The 18,742-nt window shown below is 39.6% G+C and overlaps 1 protein-coding gene across 1 annotated transcript in view; it reads left to right on the top strand.

Moving 5' to 3' along the window:
• The first annotated feature begins 795 nt into the window (after positions 1-795).
• Positions 796-18,742, top strand: part of LOC117288946 (hydrocephalus-inducing protein homolog) — a 72,311-nt gene continuing 54,364 nt past the window's right edge. Inside the window, exons 1-19 of the mRNA XM_033769823.1 lie at positions 796-871; positions 2,094-2,241; positions 2,909-3,034; positions 3,623-3,742; positions 4,345-4,479; positions 5,028-5,227; positions 5,768-5,892; positions 6,592-6,793; positions 7,566-7,692; positions 8,218-8,493; positions 8,923-9,214; positions 9,620-9,834; positions 10,212-10,312; positions 12,293-12,428; positions 12,614-12,778; positions 14,161-14,313; positions 16,156-16,259; positions 17,412-17,546; positions 17,948-18,089. Of these exons, the coding sequence (XP_033625714.1) occupies positions 2,113-2,241; positions 2,909-3,034; positions 3,623-3,742; positions 4,345-4,479; positions 5,028-5,227; positions 5,768-5,892; positions 6,592-6,793; positions 7,566-7,692; positions 8,218-8,493; positions 8,923-9,214; positions 9,620-9,834; positions 10,212-10,312; positions 12,293-12,428; positions 12,614-12,778; positions 14,161-14,313; positions 16,156-16,259; positions 17,412-17,546; positions 17,948-18,089 (2,883 nt within the window). The 5' untranslated portion in view covers positions 796-871; positions 2,094-2,112. The remainder of the gene's footprint in view (positions 872-2,093; positions 2,242-2,908; positions 3,035-3,622; positions 3,743-4,344; positions 4,480-5,027; positions 5,228-5,767; positions 5,893-6,591; positions 6,794-7,565; positions 7,693-8,217; positions 8,494-8,922; positions 9,215-9,619; positions 9,835-10,211; positions 10,313-12,292; positions 12,429-12,613; positions 12,779-14,160; positions 14,314-16,155; positions 16,260-17,411; positions 17,547-17,947; positions 18,090-18,742) is intronic.

Here is an 18,742-nt window from a genome sequence, read left to right as displayed (position 1 = left end):
TGTCATCAACATGAATGTTAAAGTCGCCTGTGATGATGATTTCCGATGGATGAAGCAGATATTCCAAAATCAATCATGTACATCTAAGGCAAAAAAAAAAGTAATACTAACACCAGTTGATCGTCCCCGCCCGCATCCTTTTTTGGGGCCGCACCCTTTTTTAATTTTTTTTTTACTATTTATTATTTTTCGATTTCGAGGTATAAAATAAGTTTGCGGTTGATTCAAAATAAAGAATTGGTATTTTTTTAATTTGGCCTAATGAGCAATAGCAATCTATATAACAAGCTTCATAGGCAGTGTATGTAGTGACACACTACCATCCCTTACGGCGGATTATTTCAAAAAGGCCGATGAAGGCACACCCCCCCCCCCCCCCAAGGATTATTCAAGAAGGGAAACACAACGAGGCGAGCTAAGTATAGTAGGCCTACACACACATGCGCATTCAGGCACGACAATCCGTGGTTTAGCTTCATACGTCTCGTAAGAGCGACGACCGGTCCTTTATAAAAGCAGACGACAAGTCACTTTGCTCGTTAGGTCATCGTCTGGTCTGGTGACCTTCCTCATAACTTTTCAATATAGTAGACAAGTCTACCACGAATCACTTCTTGTCGCGGGGTTTCAGACGACAATTTACCTAAACCATTTATCGCAGTACTTACAAGTCACGTAATGCGATTGGTCAAAATTAAGTCACTAGAATAGATCATCCAATAGGAGTAGCCGTTATCTGTAGTTTAGAAACGGGTTGCTTGACAACACGATCGAGCAAAAACAAGATGGCGATATGTTTAGTTTGATGTTTTTAAAACTTCTGTCGTTGAAATATCCGTATAAGTATGATCTAAATTCGTTTTAAGTAAAGGTGAGTTTATATTTTATAGCATTATGATACAGCATGCACTTGACTTGGTTTCGTCAGCACCTATGCACATCAAAAGAAAGGGTTTTATGGGAATTAAAAGAAATGGGGACTTGATTTCTGACTCTGAGTAGAAATCGTGTAGTCGTGGGGACTGAGTGAGGTCTTGTTGAAGAGAGTGAGCTGGTGAGACGGTATTTAAACGCGTAAATTAGAAGTGTAAACTGTAAGTAGTACATCTAAGTGTCTGTGGTAGAGGGTTTAGATTTGAAATAGTCTATGTAACTAAATAAATTACGAATGAGCAGATGAGTGCTGATATTCTATTTTTACTTAATAAATTTATTAAAATGAAAGTTATAGCCGTTAGCGGTACCCAGTTATACATAGTCATTGTTTTTGTCAGTGTCACTGACTATGAGTGTGACTGTGTGTGAGCATGGTCAGTGTAACTGTCGCCAGTAAAAACGACGTAGGCCTACACTGTTTTGTTCTGACTGGAGAGTTGATCATGTTGATTGTTGTGTTGATGTTTGTAATGTTTGACCATGTTGACCCAGTTTGCTGACCCGGAAAAAAAGAGTTTAGTCCGCTTGATTGATTTAATTATTTTCCACAATAATTTGAGGGATGTGTAACCACTGTCTGTGTGTAATTGGGAACATTTTTTGAAACATTTCCATATTATTTAATGTTGTTAATATTTGTTAGGATTTTTTTTTTTAACAGGCCTACCAAAAGAAACTCTTGAACTTTCTTTGAATTTCTAATAAAAATTTGAATCATCAAAATTTAATATGACTTAATCAAAGAAATCCCTAAATTTTCATTCCCACTCTGCACTTTTGTTTAGTGGTGTCATGACATGGTATTGGTATTGATGTTGTATGCAAAAATTTTCATTTTGCAAGATTTAAAAGTATTTTTCCCTTCGTAATTGTCAAAAACTGTCGGTCTATGTACTGCAATCATCATTACAACACAACAAGTTATACTTGTACTAGGCTGGCCTTTATCCTGGCCCCGTTGACGGCAGTGGCTGCAGCATCCTAAACACGCCAAACACATGACGGCTGACAGTGACAAGGAAGGAGTAAATTTTTGTTGTTGTATAATTTAGTCAAACAAACAGAATCATACAGCTGCATGCTAAAAGTTTAAACATTACAAGAAAACCATTTGCTATCATTTTGAATACAAACAACTTTATTTGCCATGTTTTCAGCAGATAAAAAGCAGCAAAGATGCCTACGGGTCTTGAGAAGCAGACAGCCCAACGGGCCACCGACTGTGGTGAGACCCCCCTCTATGTCAGCAAGGTCACTGCTCCAAGAAACCCAAAGCTCCTAAGGGGACCTGTTGAAGAACAAAAGGTAAAGAAAATAATATTACAACTGCAAATAAATGTTTTTAACATACTCAAAGGAGCCAGTGAAATAATGATGTGTCATGAACATGTTTTAAACACAACCACGCATGTCGGTTCAGAATGTTAGTGTGATGCTCATTATAAAAGTGGTAGCACACAAATTTGCATGGTCAGACTTCTTTTCAAGCAACTGACTATAAAATAATAAATAAGGGGTTGTTACACTCAAGGATGTGCGTGGGCTCCTTGCAAAAAATTCCACTACTGCACATGCATGTTCGTGCCTACTATGAAATTTCACAATGAACATTTAGCAAGGAATGTAGAAAAGGTTCAAAATTGCTGTCCTTTCACCAAAGCTCATTATGTATTATTTCACAAACATTGAGAAAATCTCGCCAGGATGGTTTGTGTCCGTTGTGTGAAAAGGGCTTAACAGGTACAACCATGTATAAAACGTTTTTAGGAAGTGTGTTGGCTCTGAGAAGAATCAATATGGTCTCAACATTTGGACGATGGGACTTTTTAAGTGGGCAATTTGTTTTCTTCGCATTGATGTATGTGAGAACACAACATCCTTGAAAAGTGTTTAAACATAAGTGAGACTTGTCTGTAATGGCTGCAGGACATTAAATCTTGCTGGTGTTTCCATGTTTTTCCCCTCTCCGTAGCTGACCCCCTCGTTATTCATGAAGGAAATGGCACAGTCCACCCATGAAAAACTCGCAAACACACATGACATGAGGATTCCTCAGGTCATTGAACTCTTGGACATGGGAGATACTACACATCAAAAGGTAAATTGAAGATCAATTTATAAATCAGTTAAAAACTATTAAACTGTAATAGAAATCTGAAAAGGGATAACATCTCATAATGGAAAGACAATGTAAATGCCAAAGCAGGCAAACAAACAAACAAACTAACAAACAAAAATGTAATCTTCTTGATTGGTAGTTTAATTCAGGTTACCATGTCACATTTTAAAGGCAGTGGACACTATTGGTAATTACTCAAGATAATTATTAGCATAAAACCTTACATGGTGACGAGTAATGGGGAGAGGTTGATAGTATAAAACATTGTGAGAAAAGGCTCCCTCTGAAGTGACATAGTTTCTGAGAAAGAAGTAATTTTCCACGAATTTGATTTAGATTTAGAATTTGAGGTCTCAAATTATTATCTTGTAACTTCGATGACCATTTGAGCTCAAATTTTCACAGGTTTGTTATTTAATGCATATGTTGAGACACACCAAGTGAGAAGACTGGTCTTTGACAATTACCAATATTATTCAGTGTCTTTAACCATAGAGTAAGGACTTCTCTGTCCTTACTCTTTGTTTGAACAATGTGTATTTATTTTGTACATGATTGCATCCTCAGTTCTCTGTAGTAGACATTGATGAGCCCATGTTTCAGCCCTTCCCATCAGAGATTGTCTTCCAACAGTTTGAGCCGCATGAAGTCTTTGAAGTACCTTTGCTGCTCAGAAACAACGATAAAGTAAGATTTGAGAGATTTCTTATAGAACTTATGCACATGCTTAGAGGTCATAACAAGGTTGCTCATTGGCCCATCGTATGTGCCGCACATACACATTTTATTTAATTCTTTATTTTATTACCTTGATTGCACAAATATATAAAAGATGACATCATTGCAAAAGGAAAACCCCAAACAGGCACTCAGGCCGACTTAATGGGCCCCCCCAATCATATCCAAACGGAAAGACAAAGGACAAGCACAACTACAGGCAAACAACCAACTACAGACATTTGCCCATCCTAAGTGCCTCGCATACAAATCTTTGGATTTTTACTGTTTCATCATAAATTTATCTTTAAGATGGTGGCAGGTTGACGGCAATTTATGTATCCTATAGCTCTTTAGAAATGATTTAGTGTCATAGATTAGTAAGTAACTCCACAAATTAGTGATTACACAAAGTTACTTGATGAGAAGCACTGCAGCTGTTGAAAGTATGAACTAGTCTGAGAAATGAATCTGAGAAAGGATGCATTTATTTATAAATCATATTCTGGACTACAATTAAAAGGAAAATGAATAACTTGGTAGTCATGACTTTATTCCGTTTATCTTATCAGGTGTCTCGATTAGTCAAAGTGTCTCAGGCCGACTCCCCGTATTTTAAGATTGTTAGTCCTCCAGACATTGGGAACAAGGTTGCACCTGGTATGGCCATTGTCTTCAGGATACAGTTTATGCCCGCTGAGAAGAAGGTTAGTTCTCTTTAAGATAACCACCCCCACCAAAAACTGGAAATACCAAACCCATGTCATCCTTGAAAATACTCAAGCCTGCTTTGTTTGTTGTTTTTTGCCTACTTGCAAAGCTACAACTCTCCCTGAATCTGCAGAGAGTTCCCTGAAAATATGCCATTCTTTCCATGTTGTAATGAACAAATAGAAACTGTCCCTGATTATGGAAACTTGATCACTATTACATTGAATGCACACCTAACTATCTCCCTGATAGTTGTACAAAATCTCCCTGAGCGCTGGGTGTAACTGTTGGCAGCTCCGCTTTTTTGAAGACAATAATTTTACTTGTAGTTCATGTACATGTATATATTCATTTGTAATTATGTGCTCATATTGCATTATGATAATGTCTCTGACATGGACTACATGTTGCAATTATTTTGTATTTGTTTATAATGCCATTTTTGGAGCGGAAGCAAAAGTTGCAAACAGAAAGTTTAAACAGCTGTTTGACTTAACTTGCCATATAAATAAGAATAAAATAAATAATAATTCTGTGATCCTAGGACTATGTACATGAGCTGATCTGCATGACCGAGCGAGAGAAGTTTGTTGTACCAGTCAAGGCCATCGGTGCCCGAGCCTTGCTGGATTTCCCAGACCAGGTCAACTTCTCAACCTGCCCTGTCAAGTACTCCTCCACAAAGACGTTACTGGTCAGAAATGTAGGCAACCGAGAGGCCAGATTTTCTTTATATGTGTCAGAGTAAGTCATAATTCAAGTGGGTTTTTGTATGTGTGCAGATATCCCAGTAGCTAGATCCAGGCCCTTCACAACACTATTGAACAGTCTAACTTTCTTAACTCCCTAGGGAGCATTCAACCCCAAGCTGCCTATATTAGCGATGAGGGTTTAATCTCAGCCCTCTCAGGTTTCCATTTAAGGTTAAGAGCAGCAGTAATGGTTTAGTGCTGTGCTCAAGGACACAAGTGTCATGACCGGGAATCAAACCCACACTTTGATGATTCAACTATCAACGCAACAGACCGCTCGACCACGTAAAACCACATGGTGAAATAACAGCGGGTAAAAACCTTGTCCTGGACTGTACTTATTCGCTGGTTGTCCTAGACTAATTTTTGACAAGGTTCCAAGCAGTATTTATGAAATAGAAATCCTGCTACTGGCTACTCAGTAAGCAGAAAATGTCGTGCTTATAAGCTTTATGAAGTTGAGCCTTAAGGTCATAAGGATTTTATATCAGATTGTCATTGATTGAAATTTCTGACTGTTATTTGATTTTAGACCCTTTTTAGTTCACCCTGACTGCGGTGTTCTAGCAGTCAATGAGAGCCTACAGGTGGAGGTGACATTTAAACCCAACACAGTCGGTGATCACAATGAAGATCTAGTCGTCTCGTATGATACAGGTATGAACTTAGGAAAAGTATTACGATTGTCCTTAGGTGTTTTCATTCTTTCATCTCTACCAGTCCTTTCTGCCCATAGAATCAGCCACTTTATAGAGTGCTGGTAGTCAGTAGTGCAGAATTTTGCAGTAAGCAGTGCCATGAAACTAGGCCCTACCTCTCACGGGACCAGGCACACTCTATTTGATCCAAATCCTTCTGTTGCAGAGTACCATAGAGTGGAGGTTTTTATAGGTTATGAGCAGGTCTCTAACCAAATACACTGGGGTGGTTAGGATTGACGTTTAAACTAGCCACCACGCGCCTGCACCATTGATATCCCGATAGTGGAGTTTGTGTGCAATACCGAACAGATACAGCTTTATTAGGGGGGCCCACTACTACTACTAAACAGCACCCCAAAACCACAGTACAATGTTGCATAGGGAGCATCTCAAATGTTGGGATGGTAGGAACGTTCTGTTTGGATTGTGTAGGATTTTATAAGATGTTCCGCTGGTCTTGTGGATTTTAGGCATGTGCCCATCCAAAAATTATTTTGTCTCGCTAACATGCTTTTGAGATGCTCTCTTAAAAGATTTCTGTGCTTAGCAAATATAATTTGGAACCACTCACAAGCAATATACTCTCACATTGTACTTTGATTGGTAACCTTGATCTTTATTTTTTAAATGATTTAATTTCCCGGAACTGAAACAGCTGAAGACGTCTTTGTCACGTTGTACGGTGCGGCAGTTGATGCAAACGTCCGATTGGACAAAAACACAGTCCGAATAGAGAACACCTTTATCACTATGGCCAATCAAAGATCTCTTACCATCAACAATCGCAGCGACGTCATTGCACACTTCCAGTGGAAACCCTTTGCAACAGCAGAAGAAGAAAACCAACAAAAAGACAGGTATATTATTTATTAATCAACCATTGACACTGTGTATTATTCACTGTTTACTCAGTAGGATTTGAAACTTTGCATAATGGAAGTATGATTAGGTGAGGTTTGCGGTAGCACCATGTGAAAATCTCTTTTGAGTAGTGTTGGTTCTAAAAAGAACCAGTGGTTGACAACTTAACATTTCAATCAGGATGCTCGAATCAACTTTAGGGGAATGCTTGACTCTGTTTCTGGATGCTGCTTAAGTAATGACTTGTTAAATCTAAGGAGATTGGTGGTTGGGCTTAGCTCGGTTGTCAACCACGGGTTCTTTTCAGAACCAACACTACTCATTGTCTTCTAGGTGCTTTTTGTGCACCACCGAGCTAAGCCCAACCACCAATCTCCTCTTTTCAGAACCAACACTACTCAAAAGACATTTTCACATGGTGCTACGGCAAACCTTTCAAATACTCTCCTTAGTCATGTAAAACAAAAGGTGGGATTCAATCTCAAGACCTTTGCCATTCTAGAGGAGATATCTCACCACTTGTCCACAGAGTTTGCTCAGTAGCTAAAGGTAATTCAAATCTTACATTAGCAGGGGTACCACAACGATTTAATAAATGTTGAATTTGAAGTTAATTGGTGTTTAACCATTGCACCAATGTGTGCTAAGCATTGTATACTTGGGACTTGCTGAAGTCCTGTGAAAATAATTCTTATACATGTTACTTGACTTTTTTGTAGTTTGGATGCTTTGCACAAAATTGAGTGTTATGGATGTATTTTCTTGTAGATTTTGTACCAGCCTAGCAGATGAAGAGCAAGCAGAAAATGATCGCTTTCTTGAGGAATGTATGGTGGACAACACTCTACGAGACAAAATGGCCATCCTTACTAGAACTTTTCACAACAGAAGAAAGGTAAATTTTTTATTTTTCTATCAAGTCATTAAAGGTAGGGTCTTAGATTGGTAAATAGTAAACAAAAAAATGACCACTGCAGCTGTTGATGGTGTAAGACTATTTGAGAAAGGAAACTCTTTGAAGTAATGATTTGGCTTATTTATCACCTTAATTTATCTGAATCTGAGAAACGATTCATCTATGATCCGTTCCTCAGATTTCTGAGGGTTGGTGTCCGTTCCGACAAGAGCTGCGGCCAGAGGTGTTTTTGGTAGCCACTGTCACTTCCCTACACGTGGATCGACTTGTTAAAAAACTGTGACTTTTTGTTTGCTGTTTTCCCATTAAGTATTCAGCAGAAACTGTCACATGTGGCTTTTATTGTACTTTGATTGTATATTTGTGCCTATGAATCAGCATTCTGTTGACAAAAACTAATTAATGACACTACCTTTTAGGTTTTTTTTCTCTGATGCTAAAGGCTTGTTCATAAGTAATGAGTCAAGTACTTTGTAAACCATAACCTCTTCAAACCTTTTGCAGATGGTAGAAGGTGACAGCATGTTGTATTCAGACAGCGCTTTCTCTATTGAGCCACTAGAGGGTGACATTTGGCCCAATTCCAATGCCGAGATCAACGTTATCTTCAAGCCAGAGGAGGCACGTACTTACTGGAGTACAGCTTACTGTGACATCACTGGCAGGGAGACACGTCTTCCCCTAAGGATGCGAGGTGATGGTGTTGGACCCAAGGTGGTCTTCTCATTCGACACTCTGGACATGGGGCACATCTTCATCCGCTCTACGCACACATATGAGGTATGGATAGGTTCGGTTTCTTACCCTTGAAAAACTCAAAATCTTCCATTTAAAAAAAAGAAGATATTCCATGGAGTGTCTTAACATTCACATCAGCAGCTAAGCTCTAATTGGATTGGTTAAGTACTCCAGTGAACGTTTGCATTGCATTGTTAGCAACAAGCATTTTTTTCATGTAGAAATGTTTTTGGTAGTTTATCGCATTGATGTGTTCCGACAGAACATTGTGGTGGGCCACTGCATTGAGGGTGTGTCCCTACGACTCTTGCATGCCTAGAATACTTCCTTAAGCAGATAGTAGTGCTAAACAATTTTCTACTCCGCAAAAATAAGGATTAAGAAAAAGTAAATCATTAGTAATTATTGACTTTTAATTATTGATTTCCTAATCTTATCCCTTTTGTGATTTCTTATAAATTTGCCTTACAGGTTATTCTTAGCAACCAGGGGGACATTGATGCCACCTTTAACCTCCTACCCAACCACTCGACCTTTGGCCCTCTATTCCAATTCAGTCCCAGTGAGGGCATTGTTGTCCCTGGTGGACACCAGGCCATTAAGATCTCCTTCTCTTCTCCCATGCTGGGAGACTTTGATGAGGAATTCTTCTGCTCAGTCAAAGGACTGCCAGAGATGCTCAAGCTCAACTTCAAAGGCAACGTGATCGGGCCAACGTTCCACTTTGACCAGCCTAAGCTCAAGTTTGGAACCGTGTCCTATGGTAAGAATTAAATGTCTTGTGATCATTCAGTACTTTGGATTACTGACAAGCTATCAAACCAGTTGTCTCAACACCAAACAAGTCCTGCCTTGTAGTGTTCATCAGAAAACATTTAAGGTTTACTTATATTTTTGAGCAAAAAGTAGACAATTTTAGCAAAATATTAAAAAAAATTATGAAAAGAAAGGGTGTGATAATAAAAAACAGTAAATAATAAAAAGTGCAGGATCTGAACTGAAATTCCCAGTGATGACAATTTAGAAGGCTCCATCAATAAGGTCTTGAAAATAAATGATTTGACAAATAGTAATTGCTATATTTTACTAAGAGATAAAAAATAACTTAACAATCAACAAGTGTGGTGGAAGTTCATTGTGAATTAATCTATAATTTGACTTTTTGTAGGATTCAAGAGCACTAGGGTCGTGACCCTTGCTAACACTGCTCTTGTACCTATGACCTATAACGTCCGAGTCCCTGGTGATGGAGGAGGTGAAGTCGTCTCAGCAACCAGTGGTGAAGCAACGCTGCACAGAACCAATCTCAGCGTCCCACCAAAAGAGTTCTACATTACACCAGAGAGCGGGACCATTCCTTCGCAGAGTGAAGTCAAAGTTCAGGTAGTTTATTAGGCCTTCAAAAAAAAAAATTTTAAATTACTAATAATAATTTGGGAGTCTGATCTTTGTACTCCCTGCTGAGAAGCTGAATTGTGAAGGACATGGCTTCAAGGTATACAAGCTGCAGGCGTGCAAGGGCGCCTTTGGCAGCCAGCCACATCTACATGTACATGTACCTATGTTATTTCTAGATGATTTTTTAACATTCAACAATTAAATAATTGGCATTATCTTGCTCTTAAATACGTTGGATTTTAAAGCATCAGGCGACGCAGCAGCTCATTATAATATCCTAAAGATAAAGGGAGCACACTTGACATCTCTGTTAGGCACAAAAACAGAATAGTTGCATGATGATTTGGTATTTACATTTTCAGGTTGAGCTAACTTCAAACACCGTCAAGAAATACGACATGTCTCTGGTTGTTGATGTGGAAGGCGTTGGGACAGAGCTGTTGGCCTTACCCATTACAGCTAAGTAAGTATAAAAGCATTTCTGACACAAGTGAAATATAAATACTTGCATCTTTTGAAAAAAAAATGGATGAATTCAATATTTAAGGAGAATCTTCTTGCACTTCTTTACAACTGTAAGTAGCGTCAAGCCCTTGAGATCATAAGGTTTTTCAATTGGTATTTTCTCTGCTGTTCACCTTTGTGGACCTGGTTTGAATCCAGCCTTTCCAGTTTAAGGCTCTGTTTAATATAGTTTGGCTTAATATAATTGCATCCCTAAGGCGCCTTGTCAAAACCTCCAAGCCCTTCCATTCCGCGTGCATTCTGCGGGAGTCCGCGGATTTTTGTAACAAAAGAACCCGTAGCAACCGGGCATGTCCACGGCCACGACGGCTCATTTACATGTCAATAAACATGAATATTCCGCGGAGCGACCGGTCGGCCATTGTAAGGTCCAGCTTATGAGCTGACCGGCGGAACTGCGGAGGTACGTAGGTGGTTAACAATGGTTTTACCTTTGCAGATTAAAAAGCAAAGTAAGGGTGGATGTGTAACTAAAATCCATTTCCTCCAATGTGTGATTTTTAAGACTTGGTTGGGCCTACATAACCAAAATATGAATTTTAAAAATGGTTGTCTTTATTCCCGGCTTTGACTGACAAAAGTTCCAGGCTACGTGCAAACTCCGTTCCAAGTGGGTCAGAGTATCCAGGGGACAATTTTAACTGTTCGTTCTTACTTTCCAAGCGGAAAACATTAGTTTCTTATTTATAAAATTCCAAGTCACCGTCACCAATAAACAAATATACACACCTGTGCGAGTGTGTCTCCATGTCGAAACAACCAGATCTGGTTTGTCCAATGTCTGAGGGGGAGGAAGCCACAGTTTCAGAGACCGGTGTTTTTATTGGCTGTTGAATTTCCATATAGCGCGTAACGAATGTTTTCATTAGTCGATTTTGCCCTACTGCCAGAGCAGCATATTGTATTCAACATAATGGAAGAAAATGTTTAGTAGTCGCGGCGGCGGTGATTTCTTATTAATTTAGCATTGTTTTTCTTGCGGGAAAATTGATTAAATGTGAATGGTTTCAAGTTAAAAATCGATATTTTTGTATCAAGCATAAATGTTGCAAATTATGCTTCGCAAATTGGATCGCAACATTTGCGATGCACTTTTTACAATTGCATACCAAATCATTAAAATTGCATCACAAATTGCGATGTGATACAGGCGAAATCGTTCCCTGATTATCACATGCGCTGGATGGTGCAATTGTCTTGTCGGTGCGGCCTGTCCGCTTCCAGGAGGATGGTATTCGTGAGTAGAAAATGTATTGTTCTGGAAGAGCACGGCCAGTCCGCGTCCAAGCCGCTGATATTCATGACCTGAAAATACAACTTGTTTATTCATGAGACTTATTGTTATACTAACAATAGCGCCCGGCAAGGATAGCTCATTAACTTCGCCGCGCTTCAACGCACATGGCCGTTCTTCCGCGGACTGTACGAGGTCCTTAGCAACGGCGGTATTTGCTGTCCAGTCCGCAGACTGTCAGCGGAGGAACGCCCGGGAGGTTTTGACAAAGCGCCTAAACAAAGATATTGAACAAATAGGGAGACCGCTTTATAAAGACTAGATAGCTCAGGTAGTATAAATGTTGGCATGTTAAACTAGAGGTTGCAGGCTCAAGTCATGTTCTTGTAAATTTTATTTTGCATAGTTTCAACACCTTATTACTAATATTATTTATTATTTCATATTATAATAGCAGTCAAAAGAAATAACAAATTTTGTGTGTGCTTGGTAACTCCTTGTGCTTGGCTACATCCTGGATCTTTTTTTAAGGATCTTTTTAAAGCACTGTCTGTTGCAGCAGATCTACCCTGACATTTGTCCCTGTTTCATCTAGATGTTTTTTCCAGATTATTATTATTATTATTTTTAATACTGCGCATGTCCCTATGTAATAATTTGTTTTGATGTTGGCGCTATTTCTAGGTGTGTTGTGCCAGCGATCGTGGTAGTCACACCCATCATGGACTACACAAGATGTTTTTTGAGTCATCCCTATGAACTGAATACAAGACTCTTCAATGATTCAGACCTTCCTGCTAAATACGACTTGGTGCCACAGGTAATAAACTAAAACATAGGCAGACATACAAACAAAGAACAGCGAACAAACAAGCACTAGAAACAAACATACACAAGAGAATCATGGCCAAAGCAAGTTCAGTTTAATTTCTAATGTTCAGTAACAATTGTAAACGCTTGTACACACTGAATTTGTTTTGTACTGAATTTGTTTACATTGATTAGGAAGTAGAAGATTTTAGCCCGATGCTTTACACCAGTCCAGAGGCAACTGGGATCATCCAGCCACACTCTACGGCTGAGATCCCCTTAGTCATTATGCCAAAGGCTCTTGAAGAGATTGAGTCTTTAGCAGAGTTCAGCATCTTTGGAAGCAATGAGCCACCACTGGTAAGCATTTATTTGTACAGAGGATGAACTTTCAAAGTTTGAAATAATTTTGTAACTATTTTTGTATCAAATAATAAATCTTGAGAAAATCTGACTGGAAAAATTATTTTGGGTTGAACAAAAAAAGTGAGTAGACTGGGATTTTAGTCTGCACCCTTTAGATTAACTTGCCGGCGCTCTACCAATTACTGAGCATGATGGTGGTCTCCCTCTTTGTCAATGTCTTTGTTCGTGTGTGACAGTTGATTTAAAGTTTACCCAGTCAGTGTCCCTTGTGGCTTAGTACTTGATGTTTGAAATCAAAAAGTTGCATCCACTTAAAGTGATCCCTCTGCTGCTGCTTCCCAGGTTGTATTCTCAGTTTAGGTGTTGTCCCTGGCTATATGACAGTTACAGGTTGATGCTTCTGACTGTCGCCCCTAACAAAAATATTGCCATAATAGGGAGACTGCAAACTGCAAAGGTCTCAGTTGGTTGAGCATGTTAATTCAGAGGTAGGGGTTCAATTATGTTTGTTATACCTTGGTAACAAACTGTGAAGTTTGATTGGTCGAGAACCAATCATGTGACGCGCAACAAAAACGCATGTTACATGCCTCGACAGGCCGGGTAACATGAAAAGTGATGTACACCGGTGTACATCACCTTGATCGTTCCCTGCGTTGGACGATTTCCAGCGCTGTGTACGAAACAACCGCGGGTTCGAGGGAATTGTTTCTTGTTCGTCTGCTTATTAAACAATGAATAGTGTTTGAAGATGACTACAGAACTTCGAGAAGAGGAATAACAATTATACAAAGGTATAACAAAACAATTGTTGCATGCTGTGACTGGGGTCCATGGGTTTTGTACACCCTCAAGGGTAAATGGCACTCTCGGCTTCGCCTCGGGTTCCATTTCCCCCTTGAGTGTACAAAACGCCATGGACCCCGTCACAGCATGCAACAATTGTATACTGTATGGTGTTACTGCCAATCTTTTTAGATCAGATAAAAATGATGATTGGTAAGTATGAATAAAAAATCAAAACATCTAAGTAGTAGTTTTAATCTGAAAGCTAATTAATAAGTTTATTCCAGTGAAAATAATCCAGATCAATATTTCTATTTGACTAATGCTGTTAAAGTCAAAGAATAGAATTTGAAAACTCCAGATGTTAATATATCTTATTTTGATTGCTACAACCCAAATAAAGCTTGAAACAAGAGTACACAACATTCTTGAAGTGACATTAACTGTTTTTCTTAAACTTCATTATTTACAGTGACCACCAGTTTAACTGCAGGTGTTGGATTAAATACAATCGTCCAGAGAAAAAGAAAGCATTGTTGTACCATTGCCATAAGATTTGATATATTTGTTCTCCTCATTGTTTCTTACAGCAAGTACAACTGATGGCGATTGGAGAGGGTCCAGTGGTTCATGTGACACCCACTGAACTTGACTGGGGTCAGACGCCAGTACTGACCGATGTTATTAAGATTGTTACCCTGTCTAATGAATCTCTCATCCCAGCACCATTCTGCTGTACGCTGGTAAGAACAACTACCCAAAATATCAAAATATATCAGACTGACTTGCTTCTGTTTGTTATGAATATTTTGCTCAAAGATTTGGCGGGGTGTCATGGTGAAGCGGGTTAAGAGCACCAGACTCAAGCTCTGGTGTTTCTGATCAGCAGAGTGTGGGTTTGAGTTCCAGTCAAGGCACTCATGTCCTTGAGCAAGATACTTTGCTATAATCGCTTCGTCCGTCTGATGCTCTGGTGTTTCTGATCAGCAGAGTGTGGGTTTGAGTTCCAGTCAAGGCACTCATGTCCTTAACCAAAATACTTTGCTATAATCGCTTTGTCCGTCTGATGCTCCGGTGTAATTCTTATCAGCAGAGTGTGGGTTTGAGTTCCAGTCAAAGCACTCATGTCCTTGAGCAAGATACTTTGCTATAATCGCTTTGTCCGTCTGATGCTCTGGTGTTTCTTATCAGCAGAGTGTGGGTTTGAGTTCCAGTCAAGGCACTCATGTCCTTAAGCAAGATACTTTGCTATAATCGCTTTGTCCGTCTGATGCTCTGGTGTTTCTTATAAGCAGAGTGTGGGTTTGAGTTCCAGTCAAAGCACTCATGTCCTTGAGCAAGATACTTTGCTATAATCGCTTTGTCCTTCTGATGCTCTGGTGTTTCTTATCAGCAGAGTGTGGGTTTGAGTTCCAGTCAAGGCACTCATGTCCTTGAGCAAGATACTTTGCTATAATCGCTTTGTCCGTCTGATGCTCTGGTGTTTCTTATCAGCAGAGTGTGGGTTTGAGTTCCAGTCAAAGCACTCATGTCCTTGAGCAAGATACTTTGCTATAATCGCTTTGTCCGTCTGATGCTCCGGTGTTTCTTATCAGCAGAGTGTGGGTTTGAGTTCCAGTCAAAGCACTCATGTCCTTGAGCAAGATACTTTGCTATAATCGCTTTGTCTGTCTGATGGGATATTAAGCCACTGGTCACGTGTACTAGAAATCGTAGTGCATGTCAAAGTACCCAGAACACTTATCTTTGAAGAGTTGGGGTTAATCCTAGCCCTATATAGGACTCTTTCTATGTACACAGATACAAAGTCCTAACTATTAAGGCCCATTTCTGGGGCGGAAAATTTTCAAAACCTCATAACTTAAATCTTACCTGCAACAAGCCACTAATTTCAACAGATTCACATTCTCTGCGACATACATTTTCCTGCGGTGGGTTTTGGTCGTCATATATTCTTTACAAATCCGTAATTCTCGTGAAATAATGCAGCTCCCAACGTAAAAAAATTCCCATTTCGATTGTTTTTCTCACAGTGTTGTCTGCTGCCGTGCGTACGCGTTTACATTCGCGTGCAAGACGCAAGATGCAAGACGCATGAATTCCTGGTCACTGTTTCTTGACTGCACAGAAACACAACGCAAGATTTGCGCGCCGTGCGTCTTGCGTACACACGGCAGACTGTGAGAGTACGAACACAAATGGGAATTCCTTAACATTGGGAGCTTTCATGAAAATGACCGTTTTGTGAAGAATGCATGACAATCAAACCCACCGCAGAAAAATATATGCTGCCATGGAATGTGAATCTGTTGAAGTTAGTGGTTGCTTGCAGGTAAGATTTGAGTAATGAAGCTTTGAAAATTTTCCGCCCTAAAAATGGACCCTGATATCCAGGACGTCACTGTAGTATAATACGAAAGTGTAAGGCCGCCAGGGCTAGGGTTAATCCCTGTGTTTCTGGTCCACATATCAAGCACCCTTGTTTACATGTTTTGATTGGGAGTTCCTAACGTTGCTAGCTTGGAGTGAAGGTAAATACGAATGTATTTCAATGGATAAACTTTGCTTCTTTTGTTTATCTGTAGATGCGTCCCAACTCCCTGTGGCGTGTGGAACCAGTGGAAGCTGAGATTCCACCAGAGGAGAACCTGGAAGTTAAATTGACCGTCCACCTGGATGACTGTATCAGGTATGTCTAAACCCTGCTAGTCTGTGGGGACCTCGTTGGTCCCATAGTAATGGGTAGAACCAAACTATTATCCTGTATCTGTGATGTAACTATTGCATCAGAGGAGAACCTGGAAGTTAAATTGACTGTCCACCTGGATGACTGTATCAGGTATGTCTAAACCCTGCTAGTCTGTGGGGACCTCGTTGGTCCCATAGTAATGGGTAGAACCAAACTATTATCCTGTATCTGTGATGTAACTATTGCATCAGAGGAGAACCTGGAAGTTAAATTGACTGTCCACCTGGATGACTGTAGCAGGTATGTGTAAACCCTGCTAGTCTGTGGGGACCTCGTTGGTCCCATAGTAATGGGTAGAACCAAACTATTATCCTGTATCTGTGATGTAACTATTGCATCAGAGGAGAACCTGGAAGTTAAATTGACTGTCCACCTGGATGACTGTATCAGGTATGTGTAAACCCTGCTAGTCTGTGGGGACCTCGTTGGTCCCATAGTAATGGGTAGAACCAAACTATTATCCTGTATCTGTGATGTAACTATTGCATCAGAGGAGAACCTGGAAGTTAAATTGACTGTCCACCTGGATGACTGTATCAGGTATGTGTAAACCCTGCTAGTCTGTGGGGACCTCGTTGGTCCCATAGTAATGGGTAGAACCAAACTATTATCCTGTATCTGTGATGTAACTATTGCATCAGAGGAGAACCTGGAAGTTAAATTGACTGTCCACCTGGATGACTGTATCAGGTATGTCTAAACCCTGCTAGTCTGTGGGGACCTCGTTGGTCCCATAGTAATGGGTAGAACCAAACTATTATCCTGTATCTGTGATGTAACTATTGCATCAGAGGAGAACCTGGAAGTTAAATTGACCGTCCACCTGGATGACTGTATCAGGTATGTGTAAACCCTGCTAGTCTGTGGGGACCTCGTTGGTCCCATAGTAATGGGTAGAACCAAACTATTATCCTGTATCTGTGATGTAACTATTGCATCAGAGGAGAACCTGGAAGTTAAATTGACTGTCCACCTGGATGACTGTATCAGGTATGTGTAAACCCTGCTAGTCTGTGGGGACCTCGTCGGTCCCATAGTAATGGGTAGAACCAAACTATTATCCATATTTCAATCTGTCTTTCATTTCAACAGGTTCCAAGACAAGTTGGCCATAAACTTTGAGAATAGCCAGACTCGAACCATCAAGCTTCAAGCTTATGGACATGGTACGACCATCGTCTCATTCCCACCTATTACACCTAGTATTGAACTTGGGCATCATTTCAGGTAAGTTATGAGTGAGAACTGAATCAGGGAGGTTTGTAGTGACTTGCAACACTGAAACAAGGAATCACAAGCAACCCAAGGATTTTGAATTTTTATCAGAAACTTGAATTTTATATTTTAACTTCAAATTTGAATCTTCTGTAATATTCATATACTTTTTTTCTGAGTTTGCTTGGTGGTGGGTAATGCAGATCTCTCTTGTGAAGGGTTTGCTTGGTCTTTGATTGTCCAAGTGAATTTGAGAGATGAAAGATAACTACTTTATGTTTAACGACCCAAGTAATTCAATGTAAACACACCCACCTAGTGAAAAGATCCTATAACTTTCCATGTTTTTGTGGCCAAACTCGGAAATTCTTTAATGGAGCTTTTTGTAATGTTTGTTTCTCTTTAACAAGCAGCAGCGGTCCTTGCCGGCGTATGTTTACACTGACCAACAGAGGGCGACGTCACCAGCAACTCTTCTGGAGTACAGAGGGATTCAATCCTATTAAACTCAAGAACAAGGATCCGTATTATAACCCACTTGATGTTAAGTATCAGGTAACAATCTGCTTCATGAGAACAACCTTTGCTAAGCACAATTAAATTGTGCTTAACAGATACAGGTCACCATACAAGAATGTGCATTAGTTGTAAATGTTGTAAGCGATATTTTTTCTCTATTAAAAAATGGACAGAGGTTGTGGGAATCTTCATTCTTGATTGAAATAGACTGTTCAAGTATCGATCGAGAAAACAACTCATTGAAGACTAAATTTTTGTATGGAAACATACATCTTTTTAAACTTTATTGGTCTATTGCATTTTATATTTAATTTCTTTATTTTATTTTATTTGTTTTAGTGTCAAAACACCTTTGAACATTTATTTATAGTTACCAGCTGCCTGTATAAATTGTTCTGCTTGGTGAGTAGAGCAAGCTGGTCGAAAAGTTGAGACCAATTAAGAACTCAATCAGCAGCAGTGAAGTTAATAAGTCCCTTAGATCCACTAAGCAAAAGTGGTAATTCCAGCAGATCCACTAAGCAAAAGTGGTAATTCCAACCAATTTTCTACCTTCCGCCCAGGTAGTAGTTAATAAGCAGGACTGTTCTTTTTTGGAACTGAGAAGTCTCCCGAATTCCAAAAAAAATAAAACAACGGGAGTAGCAAAAAAAACCAAGACAAGTTCTCAAAAGAACGTAATCTACCCA

The sequence above is a fragment of the Asterias rubens genome, chromosome 4 (genome assembly GCF_902459465.1).
Source record: "Asterias rubens chromosome 4, eAstRub1.3, whole genome shotgun sequence".
Lineage (NCBI taxonomy): Eukaryota > Metazoa > Echinodermata > Asteroidea > Forcipulatida > Asteriidae > Asterias > Asterias rubens.
Note: the sequence above shows the minus strand (reverse complement) of the source record. Positions and strands in the feature narration are given on the sequence as shown.